The sequence below is a fragment of the Trachurus trachurus genome, assembly GCF_905171665.1.
Source record: "Trachurus trachurus genome assembly, chromosome: 1".
NCBI lineage: Eukaryota > Metazoa > Chordata > Actinopteri > Carangiformes > Carangidae > Trachurus > Trachurus trachurus.
The window spans coordinates 2,672,454-2,700,426 of NC_139891.1; the positions used below are offsets into that span (position 1 = coordinate 2,672,454).

Genomic DNA, 27,973 nt, shown 5'->3' on the forward strand with positions numbered 1-27,973 from the left:
CTAGTGAAATTGTTTAACGAGAAGTAAGTATTGTGTAACCCTGGGGTGCTTTGCAATATGTCAAACAAATCATCAAGAGGATAATAGTTTTTCAGGCCCTGTTTTACCTGTACCTGTACTTCTTTTTAGATGTAACACAAGAGTATAATGATAGCATTTAATGATGGGACTGAAAGTAATTATTTTGTTTTATCTGTAAGCTTTAAGAAGTATTTCATCAGACATACTGCATTTAAAATTGTTCTAATTCATCCCTTAATCCTTGACAACCCTTAGAAAATTGCTTGAACTTTGAGGTGATTTTTATTATGTAGGTTTTGTTTTACTGTTGTTTTTTTATTGTTGTGGTCTCTCATTATGAGATTGTTCACAGTGGATGCTAATGACACATTTATTAGCTAATGAATTCCGTCTTGTTGTGTAAAATCTGACCAACTCTCCCAGGCAGCCTGCGTGGTTCATGCATGTCTGTCAGCTAACCAGATAACTTGAGCCGTTCTCTTCAGCGCCATTAAACTTGTTGTTTTAATCGGTGTGTCATGTTGATCCAACAGACGGAACAGAAAATGTATGGTATGATGTTTGTCTGAAGGTAATGCTCCATTTAAGCCTGGTATGATCAGCATTTAGGTGGGTGTAGAGAGTTTGCTTGATTGCATTTAAAGGGTAGGAGAAAGAGTTACTGGTGGGAAATGTGCACATATACTGGTTCTCCTAGTGTCTGAGCTAATGGGTCTGCTGTGTGGTTCAGGTGCAGATCCCAGGGCCTAGAGGTTCACAAATGGACATAAATACACACATGTGAGCACTTAACATTAATAAGTGGAACCACTGATATTGGTCAGTAAGGCCTGGTTAACAGTTTCTACCCGAGAGTGGTAGCATCCATCAATCCCCACCTCACAGACAAGTGAACTCATGCACTTTAGACTGCACTGACACTTTAATTAAGTGAACCCTTTTTTTGCATTGCAGTTCATATAAAATAAAGCTGAGTTGAGCTGACTGAAATGAGTGAATGAATTCATATGTGGGTATTAGCCAAACTGTTGCCACAACAGTAGCACTGCTGTTAAAAATACCCTCATGACTAAACCATAAAAAAAGCTTCAGACTAAAGGTGACTAAGCTTCCTCTATGTGTGACTGTTCAGAATGTCCAGCAGTGCATTCAGCTGACCAATCAGGAGCCAGTGTGTGAATGACCAGTAATTATGTTTGCATAACAACCAAGCACCGTTCCCTGTTGACTCCACAGGTTTCACTTTCTGCAGAGCTTGCAAGAGTGACTTTCACTGAGTGTCTAGATTCTAGGTTTTTCAAATTTGAGGTAGATGTATCTGTCAGTTAAGTTTGACTTGATTTCTTAACACTAACTTTTCAAAATCAAATGTATGTTAATAGTTACTGTACTGTTTTTTTATATATATATATATATATATATATATATATATATATATATATATATATATATATATATATATATATATATATATATATATAGTATAGTATATATAGTGTAGGCTATATATGGTATATATTTATATAGGTGTATTATGTAGTTATGATATCTGTGTAGTTATAAACTGAAGAGTAGTTAAAAAGGGGTGGGAAATTAAAAAAGTATTGTACTTCTTCCCACTCCTTTTTCGAACAATGTGCGGTGTTTTGTTATGTCTTAGCTCTTTATTTTATTGTATTTTTTTTCTTTCTCGTTTTCTTTCTTTTGTATGTACAATAGTTACATACATTTCTTTTCTTTTTATACATGTTCGAAAATAAAATTCATTCATTCATTCATTCATTCATATATTTATTTGTCTATTGACCACTTGATTACTTTGCTCTTTTAACTTGCACACTTTGAGTTGGAGATGTTGTTGTAACAAAAAGCAATTTCCCCTTGGGGATCAATAAAGTATTCTGATTCTGATTATTTTCTGGTGTTATAGGCAAATTCAGTGGCACCACAGAAGGCAGTGCTCTAGTTCCCATTTAAAATAATTAGCAATGCTGAGCTAGTCAGTAACTGTGTGTGTCTGCAGTTGAGTGCTTTGGGTGTGGTGCACAGAGCTTTTCTGCTTATAGTAAAATGATAGTGATGTAAAGCACAAGTTGAATAGTGATTGTGAGGGACCCCTTCCACATGATACGTCATCAGTCCATTGTTGATACGATGATAAGAAAAAAATTCTGTAGTAGCTTAAACATGTTTTTAACGGGTATAATAAATAAATATTGAGATTAATCTGCTCTTTCTGCCTTTACAGTGCAAGTCAAAGCACATGAGACACAGTTTAGCTGAATACAGCCCTTACAGCAGACTCTTGTAAGGAGTTTATGTGAAGATAATCTCTTCTATGGTTTTGGATTTAAACCACAATCCCTTTCCAATCCAGAGTTTGCATAACAATATCAGGTATGGACAAAAAACCTCCTGGCAGGGAGTGTAATAACAGTTAAAGAATGGATCAAAAAGCTATTGTGTGCTTTAATAGCGGGTGGTTATTTTTCTGTCTGTCAAGCTCCTGTAGTAAAAGGCTCCTTTCTTCAGAAAATTAGGGATCTTGAGCTACTCAGTGTCGACCCCTGTGAGGAACAGAGGCAGGAGTCAGGCAGGCTGTTCAGTGTTAAACCCATAACCTGATTTTCAGTCTGTTGTAGGTAGCGACCACCTCTCATCTTTTGAAATTTGCCTAAAGTCACTACCACTTTCTCCCTGACCATAAACACTCCTGTGAGTGGCGTAGCCTACTGGATCGTTGTGGGAGCAACATGACATCTGAGAACAGGCTGGGTAGCATTCCTGGTTTGCAGTCACCGCAGAAATCATCAGTCCCAGACACTCAGAACCCAGCAGCCAGCAACGCCCTGACGGGTGTTTCTTTTCCAACTGACATCGTTAATCACCGTCATCAACACGGCCGTACCACTATCGTGCCAACAGGATGGCACTTCGCAGAAAGGATGTGGGAGTGTGATGATGGTAAGAGTCCCAGCGGCGGCGTCTGGCATAATTTAATTAGTCAGCATACTTAATGTGTGTGTGAGCTTGTTAAACTGAATTCATGGGGTCTGAGGAGCCCACTATACTTGTGAGGCCTAAGACCTGGTTTAAGGGCTATAGCATCAGTCCAGTTCAGTTCAGTTTATTCAATTAGCATTTAACCCCTTCTCAACAAATGAGATCTACTCATAATATAAACATGATACAATGAGGAATGGAGCTAATCGAAAAGGTGTAGGCTGAAGCTCGTGCTTATTATGCCTAGCCTTTTTTACAAAAAATAAAAAGAGAGAGAAAACAACACAGAGAACAAAAAAGAAAAAGAAAAACATCTTCAACAAGGCAAATGTCTGAGCTTCAGCTTTCATAACAGATTTATATAGCCTATTAAGTCATCATCACAGCTGTTCCACAGGTTAACACCTCTAACAGAAACACAACGCTGTTTAATATTGGCAAAGCAAATTATTATGTACTTTACACATTATTTGTGCTGTTTTCACTTTTCACTTAATCATAGAATTTAAGGGTGTTTAAATTGACAATGGGTACATTCGTCAGTTCTGTAAAATTTGATTGGTTTATAATTCTTCTAGCTCTCTTTTGCATCAGGTCTGGGTTAAAATTAGAGTCTGGAGGTTTGTTCGTTGCAGTTTGTCAACAACGTTCAATTTGGGCCCCTCTTCTCTGACTCAACAGCTCACACCACAGCAGTTGTCCGGACTGACCCATGTTCAACTGCTGTTCACACTGAACCCTTCACCACTTTGGCTTCAAAGTTCTCCTTTGAATATTTGCTACTACCACCAAGATCAGCACCCTCAGCGTGGCAGCCCTCGAGGCTCTCCCTGTGGGTCGTACTCTGTATGGGCCCGATGCTCCAGCACCTCACTCAGACTGGATTTCCTTTTCTACGCTGTGTATACACCATTTCTCCCGGCTTGATTTATGTTTTATACAAACCCAACTTCACCTGTGCTCTGTCATTGGCTGGGGACTCCCTACCCAGAAACATCCCAACTACACCAAAACATCAAAATACAGGTGGGAGAAGGTGGGGGTGGGGGTCTTTTCAGGCACAGGCACCACCACACGTACACACAGCCCATAGGTGATGATTACAGTAAGCAGGATTTCATTTCAAGAAGAAAATCCAGACTCTGCCTTTAAGGTGTGTGTGTGTATAATAATAGATAATTCTCACACTTTTCTCTTCGCTGTCTATGATGGACATTTCCTCCCTCTTTACCTTTCACTCTCTCTCCATCTACCTTTTCCTATCCTTTAATGACCTTTCATGGGGATAAAAACTACAGCCCTTCTCCGGGATAAGAAGACGGTAACAAAAGACAATTAGTACAGACAGAGCTGCAGGCCCGGTATCAATAATATCCTGGCAAAGCACAGTTGTTTACCCAGTACAGAAGTCATCTGTTAAGCAAGTTCAGAGCAGGTCTGACTGACTCAAACTGTCATAGGTCTGTCAAGTCATAGAAGGTACAGCAACACATCAGATAAGGAAGGAGAATTGGCAAAAATGACTCTGGATTTTAAATAGTATTCACATGTAAAGGGCCAAAACCTAATGGACCAAGTTGCAGGACACTTAGGAGCCAAGCAGAGACATCACACCGAGGACGTGAGTGCGGTCATCAGATAGGATGATTGTAAATGATACAGCCAGTATAGGAACATGAATTTTAGTTTTGTAGGTAGAAAGTCAAACCCCCTGGGCCTGGAAGAATGTTGGCACAGTGGTTGCATAAGTAAGTTGACTAGTAGTGAAGTAATTCCTGGCGAATATCTTTTTTGTTGTGTGTGCATGCATGAGATATGTAAAAATTAAAAAAAAATTAAAAAAAAAAAAAAAAAAAAAAAAAGATGAGGTATAAGACAATGGATGGATGGATAATTTAAAAAAATAATTGTGAATAGATATTTGAAACAGAAAATACTCTAACACACATGCCTGCACTGTGATAGGTAATTGATTTATTAAAGCAGAAGTAAGCGATCCGGTGGTTTTGGCTAACTTCCTGTCAGCAGATGGAGTTAGCAGGCCCCGCCCTCGTCCCTACGTCACCACATTCACGCGCATCCCTTGGCTGCACACACAGAGAGGACCGCCCCTTTATGCCGTTCTCTCTCCTCATTGGATAAAGGTTGTAGGATACAAGGAAAGTTTTCTCCTCGGCTTACAGCAGAGCAGAGTGACTGACAGACCCGTGTTTCAGACCAAACACAGACCAAACACTCTATAGAAGTGATTGCTGTTGGAAGATAGAACTATTTAAGACTTATATTAACACAAACATTCCACTTACTTCTGCTTTAAGAAAACAACGTTTCTTAATAAAACGAAATGTCCAGTGTATGGGGGTATTTTTTTTAAAGGTGTACATACGTTTTTTTTGTTGTTGTTTGTTTTTTTGCTTGAGTATATACAGTATTTAAAATGAAACAATGTAACTGATGTGAAATTATAAATCAATAACAAATTGAGAATCTAAATTGCTCCAGTACCGAAAGCAGACGCCTAAGCTTTTTAATGCCCTTGTCTTTAAAATATACCCTTCGGGGCTGTCTATCGCCAGGTTTCGGTACCCATCCCTAGACAAGCATTAGCATGTTCCCAGCGTTAACTATAATGTGTGAGCTGAGTCACTAGTGCTGTGCCCTGTGACTTACTTACATCATCAAGCTGATCTTTAGCACCTCCTCATCACCTTTCACACCAAGACACACATCCATGACTGGACCATTACACCACATGTTAGCTTAACCTTCCTTTTGTGTTAGCTTTCTGCTATCAATCCTTGTGTTAGGGTCAGTTTTGGACTGAGTCTTAAATCAGCTGTAAATAAATACACTACAAACTTTTCTCTTTTTTTCATCCAATTTGTTTTTCATCTCATTGTTAGTCTTCCTTATCCATGAAAATGTTTGTTTTAAAAATGTTGGTGTGGGCCCCTGGGCCTTTTTTGTCAGTAGTATACCCCTTGACTATAATTTAACATTCCTGTTGTCAGTTTTCTGCTACCATCTCTTGTGTTAGGGTCGGTTTTGACCCGCGTCTTAAATCAGCTGTAAAACACAGTAAAAACAATGATTTATCATCCCATTCGTTTCTCATCTCTTGGTTATGTTGTTAGGTTGTTAGGTGAAAATGTTGGTTTTGCACTGATTTCAGTTTTAACTCATTATTGTTCAGTTGTTATATCCAGGCCGAAACCAACCCTAACAACACAAATGTCATAATTTTAACCAAAGCATTTTAGAATTTAGTGAAAATATTTTTTTTGTTTTATTTTGTTTAAATATAGGTTCCTGATAAAGAAAAGCCTTGATGCAATAAACAAATGTATGCATTAAAAACCTAAAAACGGGTCAGTGGTGATCCTAACACAACAGGTTAAACCTCTGACTTCCCTCCACAGTGACCGCTGCTCATCAGTATCAGAAAGAACACTCTGTCTTCATCCTCTTTTTTTTGTGATGGCAGACCATTTGTTTACACTCATACCACAAGTTAGACAGTGAGTGTAGTCACTGATGCCACACCTACAGCTTGATCAAACATCATGTCCTATCATAACACCCTAAATACTTTTGTCTATCATCAGTCTGTGATGCTGCTGTACGCACTCTCTGCTGGCCGTGGGAGGTGACGACCGAAAGATGCAAATTCCAGAGCTACTAAAACCACAATAGTCTCTAGTGTGGTAACTGTGACATCTGTACACAGTGTATCTAAGGCAATACTGTCAGCACATTAGAATATTTAGAAGATCAAACCTTTGTCCCAGACAGTCAGACACCTTACTGAGCAAGAGTTCACTCTGCTCAAAGTGTCTTCAGAGCAGAGTGCATATGGACACAGGCGTCACATTAATTGCAGTGCATGTAACCTCCTATTTGTGTACCACACAAACACACAAAAACACCCACACATGCAGCTCCTGTCACCATCTCTCCCTGAACATTCCCTCCGCAGCTCGTGTCTCCCTGTTTGAAAGCGGCTCAGTAATCCTGGATCAGAGAGCACAAAGGGCCCCAGAGTGCTGGTGATGTAAGCACACTGTGTCCAGCAGCCACCTACAGTACCCCACCACCACTCTCCCCTCTCCAAAACACCGTTCTGGGTGGTGACGTGGTGACGCCGAGGACCCATCCTTATGGTTTGCCGAGCCTGAAGAAGAACTACCCGCTGCTCATACAAGCAGTGATAACAAGCAGAGCTAATGGCAGCCTCTGCTGTGTCTCAGGGGCCTGCTGCTGCTGCTGCTGCTGCTGCTGATGACCTGGATCACAGTGGGAAGGGAGAAAGTGTTGACCAGCTTGCTGTAGAGGAATGTGGCTAAGCTGTGGTGAGTGGTGGACTGGCTCAGTGTGATCAGGAGAAAAAGAAAAAGAATAACGACTGAGGGACCTTTGCTACCTGTTACTGCGTTTTACTGTGCTTTATTCGTGGAAGGCCACATCTCAGGTGAGTATCGCTGGGTAAACATTTACTTAGTTAACGCCTCTGGCAGCGTGTGATCGCACACTGGGTGGCAGATTGTTTGCTGTGAAAGTTGTAACTTTATATTACTGTGTATGCATTCAGCAGGAAACCTAAGTAAGTCAGCCGGTCGCGTATTATTTGCATATTCTGACCAGCAGCAGGGCTGTGAAGGGAAATATCCGTGGCTCGTCTCTCTGGCGTGCGCCTGCAAACATGTTGGTGCACACTCTGTCAGGACAGGTGTCCACGGACCTGATGCAGGACTCCAGTCAAACCATGTGGGGTCTGAACACCCGCTTGAAGAGCCTACTGGAGCAGGTGAACAGGCTGCAGGAGGCAAACCAGCACCTGGAGGCTCAGATAGGCAACTGGGGCAACAGGACTGCCTCTCGATCCCAGGAATGGTCCCAGCAGGAGCAGACTGTGAAGGAGCTCCGTGCCCAGGTCAGACTCACATTTGTTGTTGAAATGTTTAATAATTACTCTGTCCTTTATTATTGGTAGAGTTATTTAAAACAGGTGGACATTTGTAGAGAAAGGCCACAATACAGATGTCGGACACATCATTCTTTCCTGGCTTGGTGTTTTGTGCTTCAGGTTATTCTCCATTACATCAGTTCACGGCTGTAGGCTGGCAGAGAACAGGAGCAGGTGCATATTATCAAGCAGTAATGACTGTGATAAAAAACAGGGACAGAGTCAATTAGTGGTGTTGATGGACAGCTGCATGCCATGTGTCAACAGTGTCAAATACAGGCCAGGTAAGGCAGCTAAATGGCAGCGGTGCAACCCAGATGTGTAGACAGACAGATGCTGCAGCGCCGCTTCTGCTTTTTAATGAGTCAAAAGCAACAGGTCGGTCACATTCATGAAGCTTGATTCAAGGACAGACCGACGGTGTCACTGTCATCAAACTGAAAAGTGAGATTCCAAAGAAACACGTCGAAACACACTGAAAAGGGAAATTCATAGAGATGAAATGTAAACCCCCAGAATGTACATAATCCCAGGAGGTGAGAGGTAATGCCACATCAAACTAACTTGCTGCAGAGGATTAGGAGCATATATATATGTGTGTGTGTGTGTGTGTGTGTGTGTGTGTGTGTGTGTGTGTGTGTGTGTGTGTGTGTGTGTGTGTGTGTGTGTGTGTGTGTGTGTGTGTGTGTGTGTGTGTGTGTGTGTGTGTGTGTGTGTGTGTAATTACGTCAGGATCAAGGACAGCGAGACACAGCAAGAATGCTGGCTGGCTCACACAGAAAGAATGTGGAAATCTTTATTACCTTAAAGGCTGTTCTGCTCAGTGGACCATTAACACCTACGTACCAGCATGGTGCCTCACATGACTTGACTTGATGGTTTTCACCTACTGCTTGGTTATGGGAGCTCTAGGTGCTGTAATGACTCCCTTGATTCATTGCAAACCGGGTCACTGAGCTCATCTGAGAGCTTTGCAAATGAGCCTATGACTACGGCAGACGCAAACAAACCCCGCTAGTTTCACTGCTCACTAATCCAGAGAATGCTGTCATGTTAACATGTAGGATTACGTTCCAATTTTCTTCTTTAAAACTCCTTTATGTCATTGCTTTACAGCACAAACGTAATGATGGGTAATCAGCCTGTGAGATGATCTCACTCACCCATCTCACAAGGGCCTACAGTTTTTTTTATGTTTATTTAACGGGGACAATACATACAACATTCCCACAAAAAATGGAAAATGTGATGCATACAAGAAGTCTAGCCTCAGCTAATTTGCAGTCTTTGTCCTAATAGGATCAAATATACTGAATAATATAGTGAATAGGTACCATGAATAAATAAGCACAGCTGCAAAATTCAGATTAAACAATTACACAAGTTAAATTTAACATTAAACATTAATAAAGTGCTGTATTGACAATGATTTGAGAGATGTTAATGTTCACATTTCTGCTGCTGCTTAAGCCAATGTTTAACTTTATCACTAAACCTCTTTAGTTCTGTTTGGGATTTAATTCCTGATGTTAAAGAATTCCATAGGTGTGTACTTTGCAAGTACAAGTCGAAAGATCTAAGAAAAACATCCATGTGGGCGTATTACAGTGTTTATTAAATACATGTTATGGAATATTCCATGTTATCTTTGGCTTTCCCTCAACATGGGTGTGTCTTTTCCTTGGAGTGTTTCACTCCTAAGAAAACAACCAGAAATTAGGGTGTGTTACCATTTCCATGCAGGTGATAAAAGATGAGGAGCCAGTTTTTGTGCTTGGGATTTAATGATACTTATGGTTTGTGTAATATCAAGACGGCTTGTGAGAATCAAATGAAACCGTAGAATTGTATGATTCATGTCCAATGATCCAGTAAGGCTGAACATATGGATACAGTTGGTTGGCTGCAGTGAAGAGAGATGCTGGCTGTGTTCCATACTGTATGGGGTGTATAATAAGTATACAACCTGTTGAGTGCTGATTGGCCATCTGACCCTGCAGGTGAGGTTTGGAGAAGAAAGGTATGGTAAAAAGAAAGAAAGAAAGAAAGAAAGAAAGAAAGAAAGAAAGAAAGAAAGAAAGAAAGAAAGAAAGAAAGTGTAGATAAGTAATAAAAAAAAACTAGAAAATTTCCTCACAGGAATTTTGAGAGTGCCACGGGGTTCACTGTTGGGGTGTGATCTCTGTCAACATGGGAATCAAACCCACAACCTTAAGATCAAAAGTAAGGTCTACATGTTGTAGCCTACAGACATGGGCTCTCTCTCATATCTCTCTCTCTGAACATTGACATTGTGGTCTGTGTGTGTGTGCTGCATCCTGCTGCCAGGGGTGTGAAAGCACTGCCCCACCCTCTGACACTCTGGGCCAGAGAGAGAGAGAGAGAGAGAGAGAGAGAGAGAGAGGTGAAGTAAACAGTGACAACGCACCACAGAGACCAATGTCTCAATCAGAAACAGTTGATGGATGTATGAGAACATTTAAAGCAGAAGTGAGTGATCCGGTCGTTTTCGCTAATGCTGCGTTCCAGGCAGGCTTTTGAAATCGTAAATTACAGCTTCAAGTCACAACTTACGACTTTGTAGCGTTCCAGGCAACCCACTCGTGTTTTTCCGACCTGTTTTACCGGTGAAAGTCACTATAACGGCCACTCGTAACTTCCGACCGGTGAACTCGTACCAGATCGAACTGGTACCACTTCACGGTCGGAAAAATACGAGTTTCCTTGAACGCACCATAACAGTCCTCGTCGCTACGTCACCACATTCACGGCGTCCCTTGGCTGCACACACAGCCCTGCATGCCGTTCTCTCTCCTCATTGGATAAAAACTGTAGGATACGATAAATGTTTTCTCTTCGGCTCAGAGCAGAGCAGAGGGACTGAGAGACCCGTGTTTCAGTCCAAACACTCTATGTAAGTGATTGCTGTCGGAAGATATAACTATTTAAGACTTATATTAACACAAATATATCACTCACTTCTGCTTTAAGTTAAAATAACTTAATAATAATAAGTATATCTGTTCCCTGAAGGCAACGTGCATCAGCAATTTTACATGAATTTACCTCAATAACAACTCTATCTCGTAACGTTCCATTATTATCTCATAGCGTGGTGGAGTTGTTGGATTGTGTATTTGATGAGTTTGATGAGGGAAACCAAGAAATCCCATTAGCCTCCGTAGCGTAGCTCTGAGCAGCTCGCAGCTCTGCTCCGCCGTTCTAAAAACAGCTTGCACCGACAATTAAAGGTAACGAACCTACTCCTAAAACTATAGGGATTATGGCAATGGGCAATTTGGCCAATTTGCCAAAATGATGAACTATCCCTTTAAAGTAACTAGTAACTATAACTAATTACATAAACATGCCCAACACTGGTGGGGAAAAGGCTAAAAAGGGTGAGTGAAATGAATTGATTAACTGCAGAGATATCAGAGGAGGCTCTAATTATTGGTCTCAGCTGTGGCTCTGGCCTGAAGCTCAAAAGTTGCCTTGGTAACTTGAGGGGTTACCACGACGATAGATTGAACCCCAGAAGAGGCAGGCAAAAACAGAGAGAAAGAGTGGGATTCTACTTAAAACGGAAGCTCCTATCAGAACAAGAAGCAGACCGTGAGCGGAATGAGACCGTCCTGAACACGTTGATATGTTTTTGATGTTTCAAGAATATATTTAGAAGCTATCGCAAGTTGAAAGAAAGAGGCACTTCTGCTTTTCTCTGGAAATCTGCTCCAAATTTTGTATTGGAGTCAATGGGCATGCAGCTGGATGGGACTGAGGTTTAAATTCTGTGATTCTCTCTGGTTTTCCAAGCACATTGTGAAAGAGATGATGAGTTTGGCTAACCTGACAAGCCAGACTATATCATTAAATATATTTGCTGCCGCTAGGGTGCGTCTAGATTTCTAGGCTAGAGTTTGGCTACAACTGTGGAAAAAGTCAAGTGTAGAGATTGTAATTTATGGCAGGGGGCATCGAGTAAAGAGAAAGATTTCAGACCATTTCTGAGAACTTCTCTCTCTCTCTCAGTAACTATGACAGTAACACAGTAACTCTGTAACTATGAAATAGCTATAGAGTAGAGATCAGTGCCTGGGTGCTGGGTCCTAATGAAAAATATACACATAATGCATAAAACTGCATGTAAACTCAGGGCTCTTATTGACAGCTGAAAAAAAATTGTATGTTTTCCTATGTTGTCTGCAGCACATTCCTTGATCTAATCTAATGTTATTGTGTTATATTAACAGGTTGGTAAAATGCTGATGGAGAATGCCCAGCTGGCACTGCAGTCTGACACCATGAAGTCCAAAGCTGCCGTCATCCAGGCCAGGTCAGCTAACTCTCCCCTTTCTCATTCACTACAGTCCAGCCTTTATTGAATCGGCATTAAAACACATCCCATAAGCAAGAAGTTATTGTGATGAAATGTTTCTGGATTTTAAATGGTGACATTAAATACATGCCCACAGAAATGATGGGGTTATCAATACAGAACCATAAAGTCTGTAAATCTGTAGAATAAATATGAGTGAGTTCCTGTTTTCATCCGTTTCTAGTCCTCTGTTATCTAACTCAGGCTGGTTCCCAAACCTGTGAGCCAACCTGCATATAAATCCAGGCCAGGCTTTGTGCCGCGTCGGCACTTTCACTTATGTATTGATGCAGAGTGACACTGAACCCACCACCACCCCTCCCTCATACACACACACACACACACACACACACACACACACACACACACACACACACACACACACACACACACACACACACACACACACACACACACACACACACACACACACACACACACACACACACACACCATCTCTCTACTGTCAGCTGTTAACCCATTCAGCGCAGTGGCAGCACACTGGAGCTTATCAGAAACACCTGTTCTATTTATAGCTCCAGCGATGTGTCCTGACCAGCTGACTGTAACTGGACTGTGGCTCACACACACACATAGGATGACATCTTGTTCCTTTTACACACAGCCATGATGATGTAGTCCGTCTGCAGTCGGGCTCGCTTTTGCATCAACTTAAAATGAATATTTGATGAGACTTTGAATGAATGAATGTATTTTCCCCTTACATGATTGTCCTGACCAAGACCTCATCTCCATGTGCTCATATGAAATTCATATTTAGCCAACTCATACATAATTAACAGGAAGCACTGAATGAGGATCAATAGATGACCTATTCCGTTGTCATCATAGATGTGAGGCAGAGGAGCACAACACCCGGCGTCTGGAGCAACAGGTGGCTCTGCTCAGGGAGTCAAAGAGGAAGACGGATCAGAGCAGCATGACGCTGCAAGCAGACATTCACCGCTCCATGACCGAGCTGCAGATGATGCACCAGGAGTTTGAGGTCACTAAATGTACTGCAAGTGCTTGTTATGACATCTTCTTTTTATTCCTTGCTGGTCTATTTTACTGTGGCATCCTTCTTTCTGCTACACTACAACCCTATTCACTTAAATGTACACTGTTCATCCACATATTAAACATATGATGTTATTGTTTACTATGGTAGAAAGACAGTGGAGTACATTGCACCTAATAAGACTGGCAGAAAATATGAAAACCAACATATAAATAAATGATTAACCTGTTTCAATATTGAAAGTTGCTTGGTGGGGGAGGAGCCCTGCAGGTAAACACCGTGCAAGTGAATAAACCAGCAAATATAAGACAGTTTGGGTTTGGGCAGGACTATGTGAGGTGTTGTGGACATTATGGTAGAGTAAAGTAAAGTACAGTATGCCTTTATTTATCCCACAGTGGGGAAATTCACAGGGTTACAGCAGCAGTACATACATACATTCACACATGCCGTGCTTAGTGTGGTGGTGGACTGGTAAAAAAAAATATATATAAATATAAATATAGGACAAACACGATACAGAGAGATGCTAAGATATTAAAAAGAGACATAAAAAAATATATAGATATAAATACAGTGCAGCTGTGGGTAGGGGGGGTTATTGCACATAGAAACAGGGTATTGCACATGTGTTGTTGTCTGGTTACTGGGAGTCTTGTTATAGAGTAAATGGTAAAATGGTAAAACCATCTAACTGGAGTTTCTTTGTAAAATTGTCTGGGACTGAGCAGGTAGACACTGCTGGGACATAGGACTCTCTTGAACTCAGGAGTAACTCAGGATGGTAGTCTTCTTGGAAATATTAGGTTCATAAACATTCATGTTAGCACTGATGGCAGTGATCAGGAGGAATGTTCTGAGCCAATCTGAATCCAAGAGGGGAGTGGAGGGAATGGCCCGTAACAAACACTTTACGCTCCAACACAAACGGTGGAGGAGTTTGGACAAGTGGGTGACTTTGTTGTTTCTCCATTTAAGATGTTGCAATATGTTTTCACTTTGGGCAAAAGTGCAGACGTGTTGGGTGGTAATGAGTTGGATCAGGTAGTGGGACAGGCCTGCTAGACCAAAGTGACCTATCTTCTGAAGAAAGTTCATTTTGTTTATTTTATTGGTGAAACAGTGCACTGTTTACTGGCCATGCTATTCTATAGATCATAATGTCTTTCAGAATGATTTAACTGGAGCGACATTAGGTTTTGTACAGACATTTATATTCCCTCAGGAGCAGTTCTAATCATTTTAATGAATTTGCCTTCAGGTATTTTTTTATTTGCTACATGTACCAATTAGATGCTGTTTCATTATCCTCAGGGCGACTAGTGCATATTTAATGTTAGCATGCTGACACACTTAAGATGAACACAGTAATCACTGCTGACATTAGCGTGTAGCTCAAGGTTGAAAGCTAATGTTAAAGGGATAGTTCAACATTTTGGAAAATTGGCCCATTGCCATAATCCCTATAATCATAGCAGTAGGATTGTTACCTTTAATTGTCAGTGCAAGCTGATTTTAGATCTGCGGGGCAGAGAAACCAGCTGCTCAGCTAACGCTATGGAGGCATATGTTTTTTCCGGGTTTCCCCCATCAAACTCATCAAATACACAATCCAACAACGCCAAAACGCTCTGGTGGACAAGTTGTGACCTGCACATTCACCACGCTATGAGATAATCATGCAGTATTACAAAACTGAGTTGTTTTCGAGGCAAATGCATAGCCGGAACTACATTTCAGGCACGGCTGGTGTGCGGAGTGATTTCAAAAGTAGTTCTAAGTATTTGCTTCATGTGCTGTAATGTTACATAAATATTCGTAGCATGATGAATGTACAGGTCACAACTTGTCAACAAGAGCGTTTTGGGGTTGTTGGATTGTGTATTTGATGAGTTTGATGAGGGAAACCAGAAATACCACGCAGCTCACGTCTCTGCCCCGCTGATCTAAAAACAGCTTGCACTGACAATTAAAGGTAATGAACCTATTCCTAAAACTATAGGGATTATGGCAATAGGCCAATTTGCCATAATGTTGAAATATCCCTTTAAGCTAAATGCTAAAGGCAATAAGGCCCAGCCTCATGGAGATGCTAGCGTGGCTGTGGACTAGGACTTGATTTGTGCAACAGTGAAGGTCGTCAAGATGGCAGCGACCGAGGGTCAGGTGTGTCCATCACTGTGAACCGTCTGTGGTCATACTGGACATCACAGTCATGTAGGAGGAATATGGAGCTACGCAATTTAAGACACAGCAATACTGCATCTCACCACGGCAAATGTGACCACCAACCCTGGGTAGCCCTGCCATTTTCTGTGTTTGTGTACATGCATGTGTGACAACATCTCCTGATTCCTCTCGCCCTCTCATTCTTACCTCATCTGCCCCTCTCCTCGCTTTTCTCTCCTTCCTCCTTCTCTTCATTTCCTGCTGACTAATACCTCCAGCCCTCTACTCCTGTGGCTTTTCACACACACACATACTACAGTACATGTATGCAGGGCTCAATTACCAAATTTTGTTTTTCTCCTGCCTCTGCATTGCGTTGGCTGTCTCACTGCCCTCTACCACACACACACAAAAACTACACACACACACACGCACACACACACCCTCTCTCTTGCTCTTTTTCTCCTTTGCATCCATTCACCGATAATATTCACAACTAATTTAATCTCCTTTTGTCTTGTTTTTCCTTTTCTACTCTGTCTCTTTACATCATTCACTCTCTTCTCACTCTCTCTTTGTATCTCTCTCTGTCTCTCCGTCTTTCACTCCCCCTCCCTCCCTCCCTCTCTCCCTCCCTCTCCTCTCCTCTTTCTCCCTCTGGTTGGCTGTTTGCAGGCAGCCCAGGCTCTGCAGCTGCAGCGGGCCAGCTCCTGTGATGCCCTGTTAGCAACAACGACCACAGCAGCAGCAGCGGCAGGAGGGAAGGAGGATGGCACAGGGATGGAGCTCACCCAGCTCCTCGACCGAATCAGAGCGCAGTGCGACCATAACAGACTCCCCGGCCCTGTTGAGCGACAACACAGCCTGGGCTCGGTCTCAAATCCACCTCCTGGCTTGGTGGGGCCTAGCCAGTCTGGAGCTGGAGCAGCATCAGCAGCATCCAGATCACACAGAGGAGCTCTCAGTGAGGTATGTGTCTCCTCCTGCATCTTCACCTCATCTTTTTCTTCTGGACCTGTTTCATGTTGTCTTGGCCCACTGCCAGACAGACACGCCCTCAAAAACCAACTCCAGCCTCTCACATAAGCAAGACTGACGGATGTATGTGCTTGACTTAAGTTAATGGTTAGTTGTGGTATTTGTTGACTGTGGTGAAAGGCTCACCGCTGAACACACACAAGCCTCTCCCTCCTTTCTGTGTATGTGTGTGTTTGTACAGTACAGTATATCATTGCAGGTTATTGCATGACTTTGCGTGATTGCCGTCTCTATCTTTGCCATATTCAGTGCTATACACTATTACAGAGACATGTTACACAAATGATCGGTTACTACTCAGTATGAATGACTGACTCCTCATCTTCATTAATTATTGATGAAATTACAACCCAAGCATCTCATCTGTCTTGCAGATTTGTTTTTATCCTTCATCTAATAATAGCAGCATTCTGTATGTTGAAGTTTTTTAAGCAAACCTTTCTCTCCATTTGGGTACCTTCTTATTATCCCAGTGTTGCTGTTCCACAGCACAATGACTTTGGTCTGACAGTGACAATAAAGTGCTTTTGGCCAGAGGCTGCAAGCTACCACCGTGCTAAATCAGAGCAGGTTTTATGTTTACATCAGACCCACTTTGTCCTACTAAAGTAACTGTTACACAATGCTGCAGTCAAACCGGCGTGGTGTCCATAATTATATCATTATACATCATCATATACGTATCATTATGTCATATATGATCATTGGTGATGTTTAAGTTTAACCTTAAGCAAAAGCAAATTTGTCTTTTCATGATGGATATACAAACATATCATTAAGTGGATATGATACTGTTATACAGTGAAAACCTGTCCTCTGTTTTAACCTGCATGGGTTGACAGTGTTGGAAAGTAACATACAGAATCTGATGCAGATTCCAGCAACATTTTCACTGACATTAAAGCTACAGTTGTTAGTTTAAAGGGACAACGAGGAGTTTCTATTCGGTTATAAAAAAGTCTCACGTTAATGTGGATGAATCTCCGCTACCCACACTTGTTAATGGGCCCATTTTCGATAAATATATCGTTCTGTCTCTATCGTTATTTTGTTATTATTAGTGGCGGCGGAGATGCTGGTCGAGCCGACCAGCGTTTTTTACTTTCGGTTTCACAGTCATGAGAATAACGCAGCTGAATCGCCGTTTATGGTCGGAACTACGACGGTATGTGAACCTCTTTGAACCTCTGACTTTAATTCTTGATGAATGAAAACATGAGTCCGTCTTGCGCCGGTCAAAAGAATTTTACGGTGCGCGCGGAGGCTCATAAATGTAGTGTGAAAACGCTTCGCTTTTCCAAAACTCCTCGTTGTCCCTTTAAAGCTGCCATGTGGGGGTTTTCTTCCATAGAAACAAAAGTTATGTTCACATTGAGTGTCAGTCATTAAAAAACAGTGTGTATCTTTGAAGGGTGTTAAACATGTGGAATGCATCTTCTTGATCTAGAACATTTGCCAAATAATTTGTTTTGAATAATTTACGTCCAACTTTATTCATCAGTTTTCTTCCACACTGACATTGTGGGCAATATGACATAATATTTCTTTGCTTGTTACCACTGCTGTAGGTGGAAGGGAGTTGTGTGAAAACAGTGGAGTCTTTTCTGGCCTGTAGCATGTGTCTGATCCAAACAAAACTGGAATGTGACCAGTGGTGAAGAACTCCGCAGGGAATCTTTAAAATTATCAAAACAAAAAAACTCTTTAATTGTAGGCTACATAATTGAAATCAATAACAGTGAATGAGCGAATCAGTAACACTGCATCTTATTACCTGAGATGGTGCAGTTATAATGAAATTAACCCAAACTATGAGTTACTGAGGTAAATGCTGAAGGGGGAAACTTTGTTATCAGTAATGAATTGCTGATGGAGGATATTTTCTGCCTAAAATCTCTTGTTGCATAATTCTATTAATAAAAGAAAAACTTTGAATGCAGTGAAACAGAAACATTTGTGATAAGAAAATGACTGTAGTCATGTATAACTGAAGTCTTTTTTTCTTTTTTGTCAAGATATTGTCATAACACATGACTGCTTCAGTGCATTTGAATGGTACAGCTGCACAGTGTGTTAACACAGTCTGTACACTACAGTTTTGTGTACACTTAGGCCTGTGTGTCTGATCCGTCTGTTTACTTAAACGGAGGCGCACACTATCAACAGCACCACCTGAGGCTGCCTGACTGAACGCCAGTCGTTAAAAAATAAATTGTTATCGATAAGGTGTGTCTCAGTGTGTGAGGTGCTTTATGTGTTTCTCATCAGGCTTGACTTGTTTATCTACCACAGATATCAATATCAAGTATTAACCATTACAGCTCATAATCTCAATGATGCAATTATTTGGCAAGTAACAGTTCTTACAATTTGTCTCAATGTTTACGACTGTTGTGATGTGTTTGCCAGTCATGGGATTTAAAAGGTCTAGAGAGCGTGCTTGGCTGCATTTATTTGGGTGCATGGGTCCTTTACCATCCCTTTACCCCTTTTAAAGTCTGATCTCCTCACCTCACCCAGGAGGAGGCAGCCTGGGCTCAGGTGAGCCTCGGGGGCGCTGCCCTGAGAGAGGCACGGGCTGAGCTAGCTGAGGCCAGGAAGCAGTGGCACTCCCTGCAAGTGGAGATTGAGACTCTGCATGCCTTGGTAAGAACCCCCCACCCCCACCCCCACCCCCAAACTATCACAGTGCTACTTCATTATTCTAATAATTAGTCCTTAGTCCTATTCATTTTACAGAAAAATAAACACATCCTGTGAGGCCTCGCTCCACAATGAAATCATGAATGGCAAAAAGAAAAGGCTTTTTACGTGTTTTGAGGGATACATTAGTGCCTGCACCAAACTGACAGTTGATCCACCAGTTTTTGAGACATCCCATTCGTGTCCCTTTTTTGGTGCCACAGCAGAAAAGTAAGCTGATTACCAAACTAATTAGGATTCATCCCCCTGGGACTATGATTGTCTGTACAACATTGGATTGAAATCAATTAAACAGACTTGGTACAATGGTGACAAATGGTACGGCTCATAGACGTTATCCTGGAGAACCTAGAGCCTGGCCAACAATGTAACAACCTGTACACAATGTAATAGAATGTTCCATAACTTTTTAATACATCTCCTAATTATAAAAACGTATTTCTTATTACATTCCATGCTGTTTACATTTTATGTACATTTTAAACACTGGATTGCATACTTATTTTACTAACTACTTTGTAAGTTACTTTGTAACCAGTTATTTAAAAACACATATAGGCTACAACTTCAAGTTATTTTGCTAACAGCATCTGTCCTCTTGCTGTCCAGGAGAAAGGCCTGGAGACCTCCTTGCAGCAGACGCAGTGCATGTACTCCTGCCAGCTGCAGGACCTTTCCCAGGTGATCGTTGGACTGGAGAGCGAGTTAGAGCAGGTGAGGGACGGTCTGGCCACGCAGCGCCAGCGCCACAGCCAGCTGCTCAACACCAAGATGAGGCTGGAGCGAGAGATTGCCACATACCGACGTCTGCTGGAGCGTGAAGAGGGCAGGTGAGGGCAAGAGGCAGGAGAAAGGCAACGAGGAAGTTCATGAGAGTTTGTGGTTTCAGCAGGAACCAGGAAATGTGTTTTTTTCTGGCTGGTTGGAGTTAAATAACTGCAACTGAAAATTAAACAAGCACACACATGTTAACTGAGGAAAGACATAAACTTCCTTCATAGCACTTAAAGGGATAGTTCAACATTTTGGCAAATTCTCCCACTGCCATAATCCCTATAGCAGTAGGTTTGTTACCTTTAATTGTCGGTGCAAGCTATTTTTAGAACAGCGGAGCAGAGCCGTGAGCTGCTCAAAGCTACGCTACGGAGGCTCATGGGATTTCTTGGTTTCCCTCATCAAACTCATCAAATACACAATCCAACAACTCCAAAACGCTCTGGTGGACAAGTTGTGACCTGCACATTCACCACGCTATGAGATAATAACACAACGTTACCAGACAGAGTTGTTTTAGAGGTAAATTCATGCAAAACCGTTGATGCGCGTTATCGTCAGGGGCAGTTTTTCGGCAAGCAGTCTATGCATTTACCTCGAAAACAACTCTGTCTCGTAACGTTCCGTTATTATCTCATAGCGTGGTGAATGTGCAGGTCACAACTTGTCCATGACAGCGTTTTGGAGTTGTTGGATTGTGTATTTGATGAATTTGATGAGGGAAACCAAGAAATTCCATGAGCTTCCGTAGCGTAGCTCTGAGCAGTTTGCAGCTCTGCTCCACATGATTCTAAAAATAGCTTGCAGTGATATATATAAATAAAGGTAACGAACCTACTGCTATGACTATAGGGATTATGGCAATGGGACAATTTGCCAAAAATGTTGAACTATCCCTTTAAGAATGTAAACAAACTTATTTCACAGCCATGTCCTTTATTGATCTGTCAACTAGATGATGTCATGTGTTTATATATATACAACAGTCAAAGACTCCTATTCTATCCTGGATTATGTAGACTTTATCTTTACAGAAAATGATAATCCACAATAATAGTAGGATGAGACAGACTCAGGCCGTAGAGCCCTCCCACGCAATGTAGTGACATGCAGGAGCAGTGATTGGAAATCGGTGTTTCATAGAAAACACAAATAATAACCAAGGTTAAATGGACTAAGTTTCCACTGCTGAATCAGAACTTAAAAATGCAGCTCTGTCTATAATCAAACAAGATGACAGAACACAGACAGTCTGTCAGCATCACACTGTTTTATTAGGGAATGTTCCGTTCTTTTCCACGGCCTTTAATTATCCTCACGTGTGAGTTGGACTGCGAGGAGACATCTCATGTCGACCCCCAGAGCAATTGGATACGTTTGCTTGCGTCAAACATATTAACCTGATTTTATAGTTAGAGGAAGGTAATTTTGTTTTATCACCCTGTAAGGAGTAAGAGAGTGACTGATGTGCCGCTTTTGGTTTTCCTCCTTTCTTTAGACCACAGACACTTCTCATTCAATGCCTGACATTGAGTGGTGTTATTGATGCAAGAAGAGACACTACTTGGCATCTGAAATTCGCTTTGTTTGTTCATATTTGAGAAGGGTGGACACTGAGTGGATAGCCAGCAAATACGGGCTCAAAGGGCTGTGTAACAAATACAAGAAAGAGCAGAGGACATCCTCATATAGTGGAAAAAGGCTTTCTTAGTGAAAGATCAGCAGCCATGAAACCACACAGGTTTCTGAGCTGGGTATGTCTGCAAACCAACCAAAGAAAAGACACAAAGGATGACACTGTGCAAGAGTTCATGTGTATTCATGGTTGAGGACTCTTTATCTATTCTGTCATCATATGAAGACACACATCGGTGCTAATAAAGTACAGTTATTCGATAACAGAAGTAAGTGGTTTGTGCCAAATGCTAATGTCAGTGTGCTAGCATGTTTAGAGTGGTAATGCAAACATGCTATTGTTGAACAGCTATATCTTTATGACTCTCATCATGTTAATTTATAGTGTCAGCACAATATAGAAACATACAGAGACTACAATTGAAGGTAATGGTCATTTCTTTAGTTTTGCAGATACTTGTACACACACCGAGGTATGGTGGCTTTGTTTCATTTGCACGACACACATAGAAAGTGGGAGCAAATAAGAAAAAAGCACATTAGCATACACAGGTCTCATGGGAAGAGAATAAAGTCACACAGTTGCTGGGTTAGTGAAGATGGAAATAAGAGCCAAAATGAAACAAGATCCATGTTCTTGGATGGGATGCTACATTTCCAGTTAATTAATCCCCTTTCCTGCATCCTGCCAACTGGTGCTCATGGATGGTGTAATTGTTAATTTTAAGAAATCACAACCCTTCAAGTCAAACTCTTGTTGTGTGTCTGTCTCTGGGGCATCACTGACATGTCTCCACCTGTGGATTGGTTGTCACATTAATCTCGCTGGTGGTTTTACCACACACCTCTGTAATTCTCCTACGGTGTATGGACCATTTGATGTGTCCTGATGTGGTGGGTGGTCCAGTTTAGAACCCAGAGTCTCATTTGGACTGGCTTTGTTCATCATCAAGGTCGTGATTCTTTGAGCTGATACTGCTAAGTTTATTTTTTTTATTTTATTTTTTTTGACTTGGCCCACCCCGGAGACAGAAGAACTGAAGTTCTCTTAATGTTTGACTGCACAGACCATCAACTTGCTACAACTCCTTACAGAGCTAAGGATTGGGTGGTGCCTCCTTGTATCCAGTAGGTAACTGTAGGTCATGTCGATTTTTTTGTTTTGGCATTTGAAATTGAAATTGATAATCTTTGAGATATTACCACATCTTGACTGGAGCTGACCTGAAATACATTTATTTAGCCTTGTCACCTGTGGTTATGGCCAAGCCCCTTCTGCAGGAGTTGGCTGCTGACCACACCCACTCCGGGTCACAGCAATCGAGTGGCAACTTGTCATTGGCTAAACACCAAAACAAAAGACCTAGGTGTATCTGAAGTATCTGTTTGACTCCCTGCTGAAGGCTTGATGCCGAAACGCGTCATAGTCATTTTAAACATGTCATTGTGACAATGCCAGATTAATTAAAGGCATTTTTATTAACTCAAGAGAGTGCCTTGGAGTTTTTCTTTGTTTGTCCATAAATTTAATGAATTTAGACATGACTTGGAAAGGAATAGGCATGTCTATAAATCATTCTGGCAATGCAGATCACAGTAAAATAAAACCAAACCAAACCAGAGAGATAGGATTGGAAAGATCTGGAAAAGACAGCAATTATCTGCTGCACTGAAGGTTTCCAAGAGCACAGCTTCCACCGTAACACATTCAATGAAGAAGTTAAAAAAGGAACCAGGACCCAATGGTTACTCTGACTGAGCACATGTGTGAAGGTGATGTGTAAAGAGGGGAGACACTTCTGGAAGGACAAACATCTCTGAAGGATTCCACTTGGCCAGTTTACAAAACACACCCGATTTTCCGTTATGATTAAACAAAGACTGAACTTTTTGACCTTATTCTAAAACCATCATGTCTAATGGAAATCAGGGTGTTTTCCAGTGTCAGTGACAGACAGAATGATCAGCGTTGAGGGAAAGCTGAATGGAGGGACGTACTGGAGCTCAGACTGACCCTCCGAAAGGGACATGACCTGAAGCATTCACCCACAACAACACAGGCAACAATGCCATTCTGTCTGAGCTCTGACCAGAAAGTGGCTGTTTATTCATGTTTTAGCTGGGGCATCCTATGGCTCAATGGGTTGAGCAGGCGCCCCATGTCCTCGCTGCAGCGGCCCCAGTTTGATTCCCCCGGCAGCCTCTTGGCCCTTTGCTGCATGTCATTCTCCCTCTCCATCTCCCTATTTCCTGTCTGTCTCTCCGACTTGCCTACCAATTAAAGGTCCAGTGTGTATAATCGGCAAGGTTTATTTGCAAAATCTGAATATACCACCCATGAGTATATTTGTGTTGCTATAGAATAAAATTTGTTTGGTTTTCCTAGCCTTATAATTCTTCTTTTATATCTACATATAGCAAGGGTCTTGTTTTAGAGAGTAGGCCTACATCTTGCACCGCCATGTTTTATGTTCATAAATAAACCAACAATGAAGAAGGAGGAAGGAAAGAAGAAAGAGGAAACAGCAAGACATATGATAAAATGGTTTAGATCTTCACCTCATCGCTCCATGCTCCTAAAATACTCCCAGTCGTCCCAGTTGTGGTAAACAAGTTTTTTTTTTAGAATCTGAACGTAGATATCACGGTTTTCCTTCAATTTTACACACTGGACCTTTAAAGCCCCCCAAAAATCATATTTTAGCTGTGTCAGGCCACCAGATGACAACATATAAACACAGTGAAGGGGTCTGAATATATACTCTGTGAATGCTTTGCAGTGCTGTCCTTTTGGCTCTGCTCACTCTGTGCTACTGTATTATCCTTGTGGCTGCAGGTACATGGGTCGTGAAGCGCAGCCGGTCAGTCTGAGACCTTGGAGGTCCTCTGTGGTGGAGCTGAAGGAGAACGGGCTGGAGAACGGTTTCAGTGACCCTGCACTTACTCCAGATGAACCCAAGTCAGAGCCTCTGCCTGAAATACCTTCACTCCTCCCAGCAGAGAACGGGATAAGGAAGAGCATACTGCACAGACAGCAAAGCCTTGTGATACTCACAGGTCAGATAACTCACAAGGAGGGCTGCAACTAACCATTATTGTCATTATCGATTAATCTGTCGATTATTTAATCGATTAGTTGTTTGGTCGATAAAATGTTAAAAATGTTGAAAAATGTCAGTGTTTCCCAAACCACAAGATGACGTCTTCAAATGTCTCGTTTTGTCCACAAACCAAATAGAGACTCAGTTTATTGTCATAAAGGAACAAAGAAACCAGAAATATTCACATTTAAGAAGATGAAATTAGAGAATTTTGACTTTTTTTTTCTTGAAAAAACTACTCAAACCGATATTTCGATTATCAATAGTTGACGATTAATTTAATAATCTATTAAAGGTATAATATGTAGGAATAGCGGTGCGGTTGTATATCTGAACGTATTCTTGCTGTTGCATTCATGTGAAACCGGGCAGACGTCAGACAGACAACAGACGCTGCATGTAACAGGATAAACAAGCCTCTATGTAAACAAGTGGTCCGCCAGCACGAGGCAAAACAATACAGGCCTGACAATATGTTGTCATGGTGATGTCGTAGCTATTGTTTACCTGACCCACGTTTTACCGTCTTTCTCTCCTCAAGTAAAATGACATCCGGTTGGTTTGCCGACGGCCGTCTGCCTGACTGCACCTGAATGCAACATCAGTGCCTCCGTCTTTCCTCACACTACACTTCCTTTTGCTAATAAAAAGCCAAATAAGTTACACACTGTGGCTTTAATGTTCAATGCAATCATGCAATCATTGTGGATGATGTCTTCTCACAGAGCCAGAGCAAGATATAGACCTGCCAATCTCCACTGTGAAGACTCAGGAGATTCTTCAGGGCAACGTGGTGCGGGAGAGCGCCGAGGGTCACGGCACCATCGAGTAAGTATTGATCTCTGTGGCCCTCACTGACCTGCAGTCAGCACCTCTGCTTCAGTCTTAAATGCAGGCAATTTCTAGCTTCATCACTTAGTAGTGCACTTTTTCATTACTCAGATTTAAACGCCTCTTTACCTACACAGTAACACAGTTTCTTGATGGGTTAATCCCAAGAGACCTTTATGTACATCTCGCCTCAGGCTTTTACTCACTAAGCTTTTTTTATTGACTCATTTGTTCGCGATGACACAGTGGTTCAGGTCCTCCCCACCTGGCGACGTCTGGACTAGCAGACAAGATGTACACACTCTCAAAGGATTTTTTTTTTTTTTTTTTTTACATGTCATACAACTTACAAAGCATAATCGTTAAGTTGGACGCACAGGTTCCCATGACTGATTTGTCACCACCGCGCTGCATGGGAATTTTCCTTTCTTTAATGGCTCATGTTTGATGTGGAGGTACCCGCCTGGTGTGCAGTCTTCAGGGTGGAGCACCTGTTATTGTTGGATGAGACATGGGTGGAATTCTTTGTTTATGCTTCAGGTGTTACCAGTCACACACAAATCCACAAAGCCACACACACACACACACACTTGCATAATGTCCACAGAGAGCTGCAGGCACACACAGCCCCTGCCAGCCCAGGCACATGCATGTTTTTAAAGAGAAATTGTGATCACAAGAACTTTGCTTCACAAATGAGGGTAATTATGCGAGTTTACAACAAGTGAACACTCCCTAACCCATGTTAAATCAATAAGAACAACATGAAACAAAAGACAGAAAGTAAACAACAGCACATCCACACACATAAAAAAGGCTTGTTTTCACAACAGTCACATCAGCAGTTATTTATTGAAGATTTTCCCTGCCAAAGCAAACTCCTCATATGCAGGTAAAGCTATCAAGAAAACCCTCATAGCATAATGACAGATATGTCAGGCTCTACATGCCTCAAATAAGGTTCACAAATCTTATGTGATACATGTTAGATATTCCAATGATACTAAATCAAGCAGCACTTTTTGCCAGCCACTTATGGTTGTTATCCTACATCTTCTTCTTCTTCTTCTTCTTTCTGAGGAAATCCTACTTCCCATGCGTGAAAAATCACCCAACTTTGCACAAAGGTCCAGTCCCATGCCAGATTGCCTCAGCTGCAAAAACAGGCCAATAATCCTGATGGTGACACTACAGCAAGCTTCTAAAGTTCAACATTTTTGAAAATTCACAACAAATCAACCATATGTGCTACAAATTTGCAACTTTCACCAAAATGTGGCCCCAATACTGAATAAACATTTGTACATTTAAACCTTTTTTTTTTCAAAAAACTGTAAAACGTATTAAACCTATATCTTCTCCCACAATTTTTGCTCAATTTGACACCAAACTTGCTACAGAGCATCATCTGACTGTCCTCCACAAACGATCCACACTGATTTTTTAATTTGTCGAAAATTAAGCCTACAATGCATCAAAATGTTTGACTGAAAACGGTATTGTAAACATAAACCTGCAAATTCTTGCTAAATACATTTTACATGTTCATTAAAAAAAAAAAAAATACTGTTTTTGGAGTCATGGTAGATGATGTTTGGGAAATATGAGAATTTTATCTCAAAAAGTTATAATTACTCCTTAAAACTATACAAATCATTATTAACTGATCTTGTTGCTGTAGATACAGCTGAATAAATGAAGTAGGTTCCTGTTCTGGAGAGTTGCATCCCATTGGTTGAGTTTACTGACAGGATCCCAAGTTGTGATCACAGCAAATATATAGGTAGCAAATATATAATAGTATAAGGTCATACTTAATGACACTTCAAACTGTCACATCCCAGCAGCAAAATGTTCTCTCCTGCTGCCCCCTAGTGTCACTGAGCAGTAAATTGAACAACCTGCCTCATACTATAATGAATAAATCAAAGGCCGAGAGGATTATTTACTTTTACATCTTTGCTACGGCCAACCTCACACGGATTTACAAGGTGCACAGTAAAACCACATGAATAGAAATAATTGTATGTTATGACCGTCTATCATTGTCACCTTTTATTCTCATGTCACCTAACCTGTCTTGTCAGGACGGAGAAGATTGACAAGGTGATAAAGCAGTGGGAGGGTTCTTTCTTCAGAGGGAATCCCAAGCTGCGGAAGAAGTCGGTGTCGCTGCGCTTCGACCTGCACATGGCGGCGGCAGACGAGGGGTGTGCCCAGACCAAACAGGACAGCCTCCCTGACGTGGAGGTGCGTCTCATCATGAAGAGATCCCGCAGCATCCCGAGCATCACGCAGTAACTCTGTCACCAGCCGATCAGAGTCACCGACTCCGG

The 27,973-nt window shown here is 41.6% G+C and overlaps 1 protein-coding gene across 1 annotated transcript; it reads left to right on the forward strand.

The window, feature by feature from the left end:
* Positions 1-7,003: 7,003 nt before the first annotated feature.
* Positions 7,004-27,938, forward strand: krt222 (keratin 222; the record flags this gene model as incomplete). The annotated part of the gene is made up of 10 exons (XM_083978472.1): positions 7,004-7,373; positions 7,746-7,954; positions 12,241-12,323; positions 13,218-13,371; positions 16,231-16,524; positions 19,114-19,239; positions 19,906-20,126; positions 24,542-24,762; positions 25,532-25,634; positions 27,725-27,938. Exons 1-10 carry the CDS (start codon positions 7,358-7,360, stop codon positions 27,936-27,938), a joined length of 1,641 nt encoding a protein of 546 aa, XP_083834598.1. The 5' UTR covers positions 7,004-7,357.
* Between the last annotated feature and the right edge of the window lie 35 nt (positions 27,939-27,973).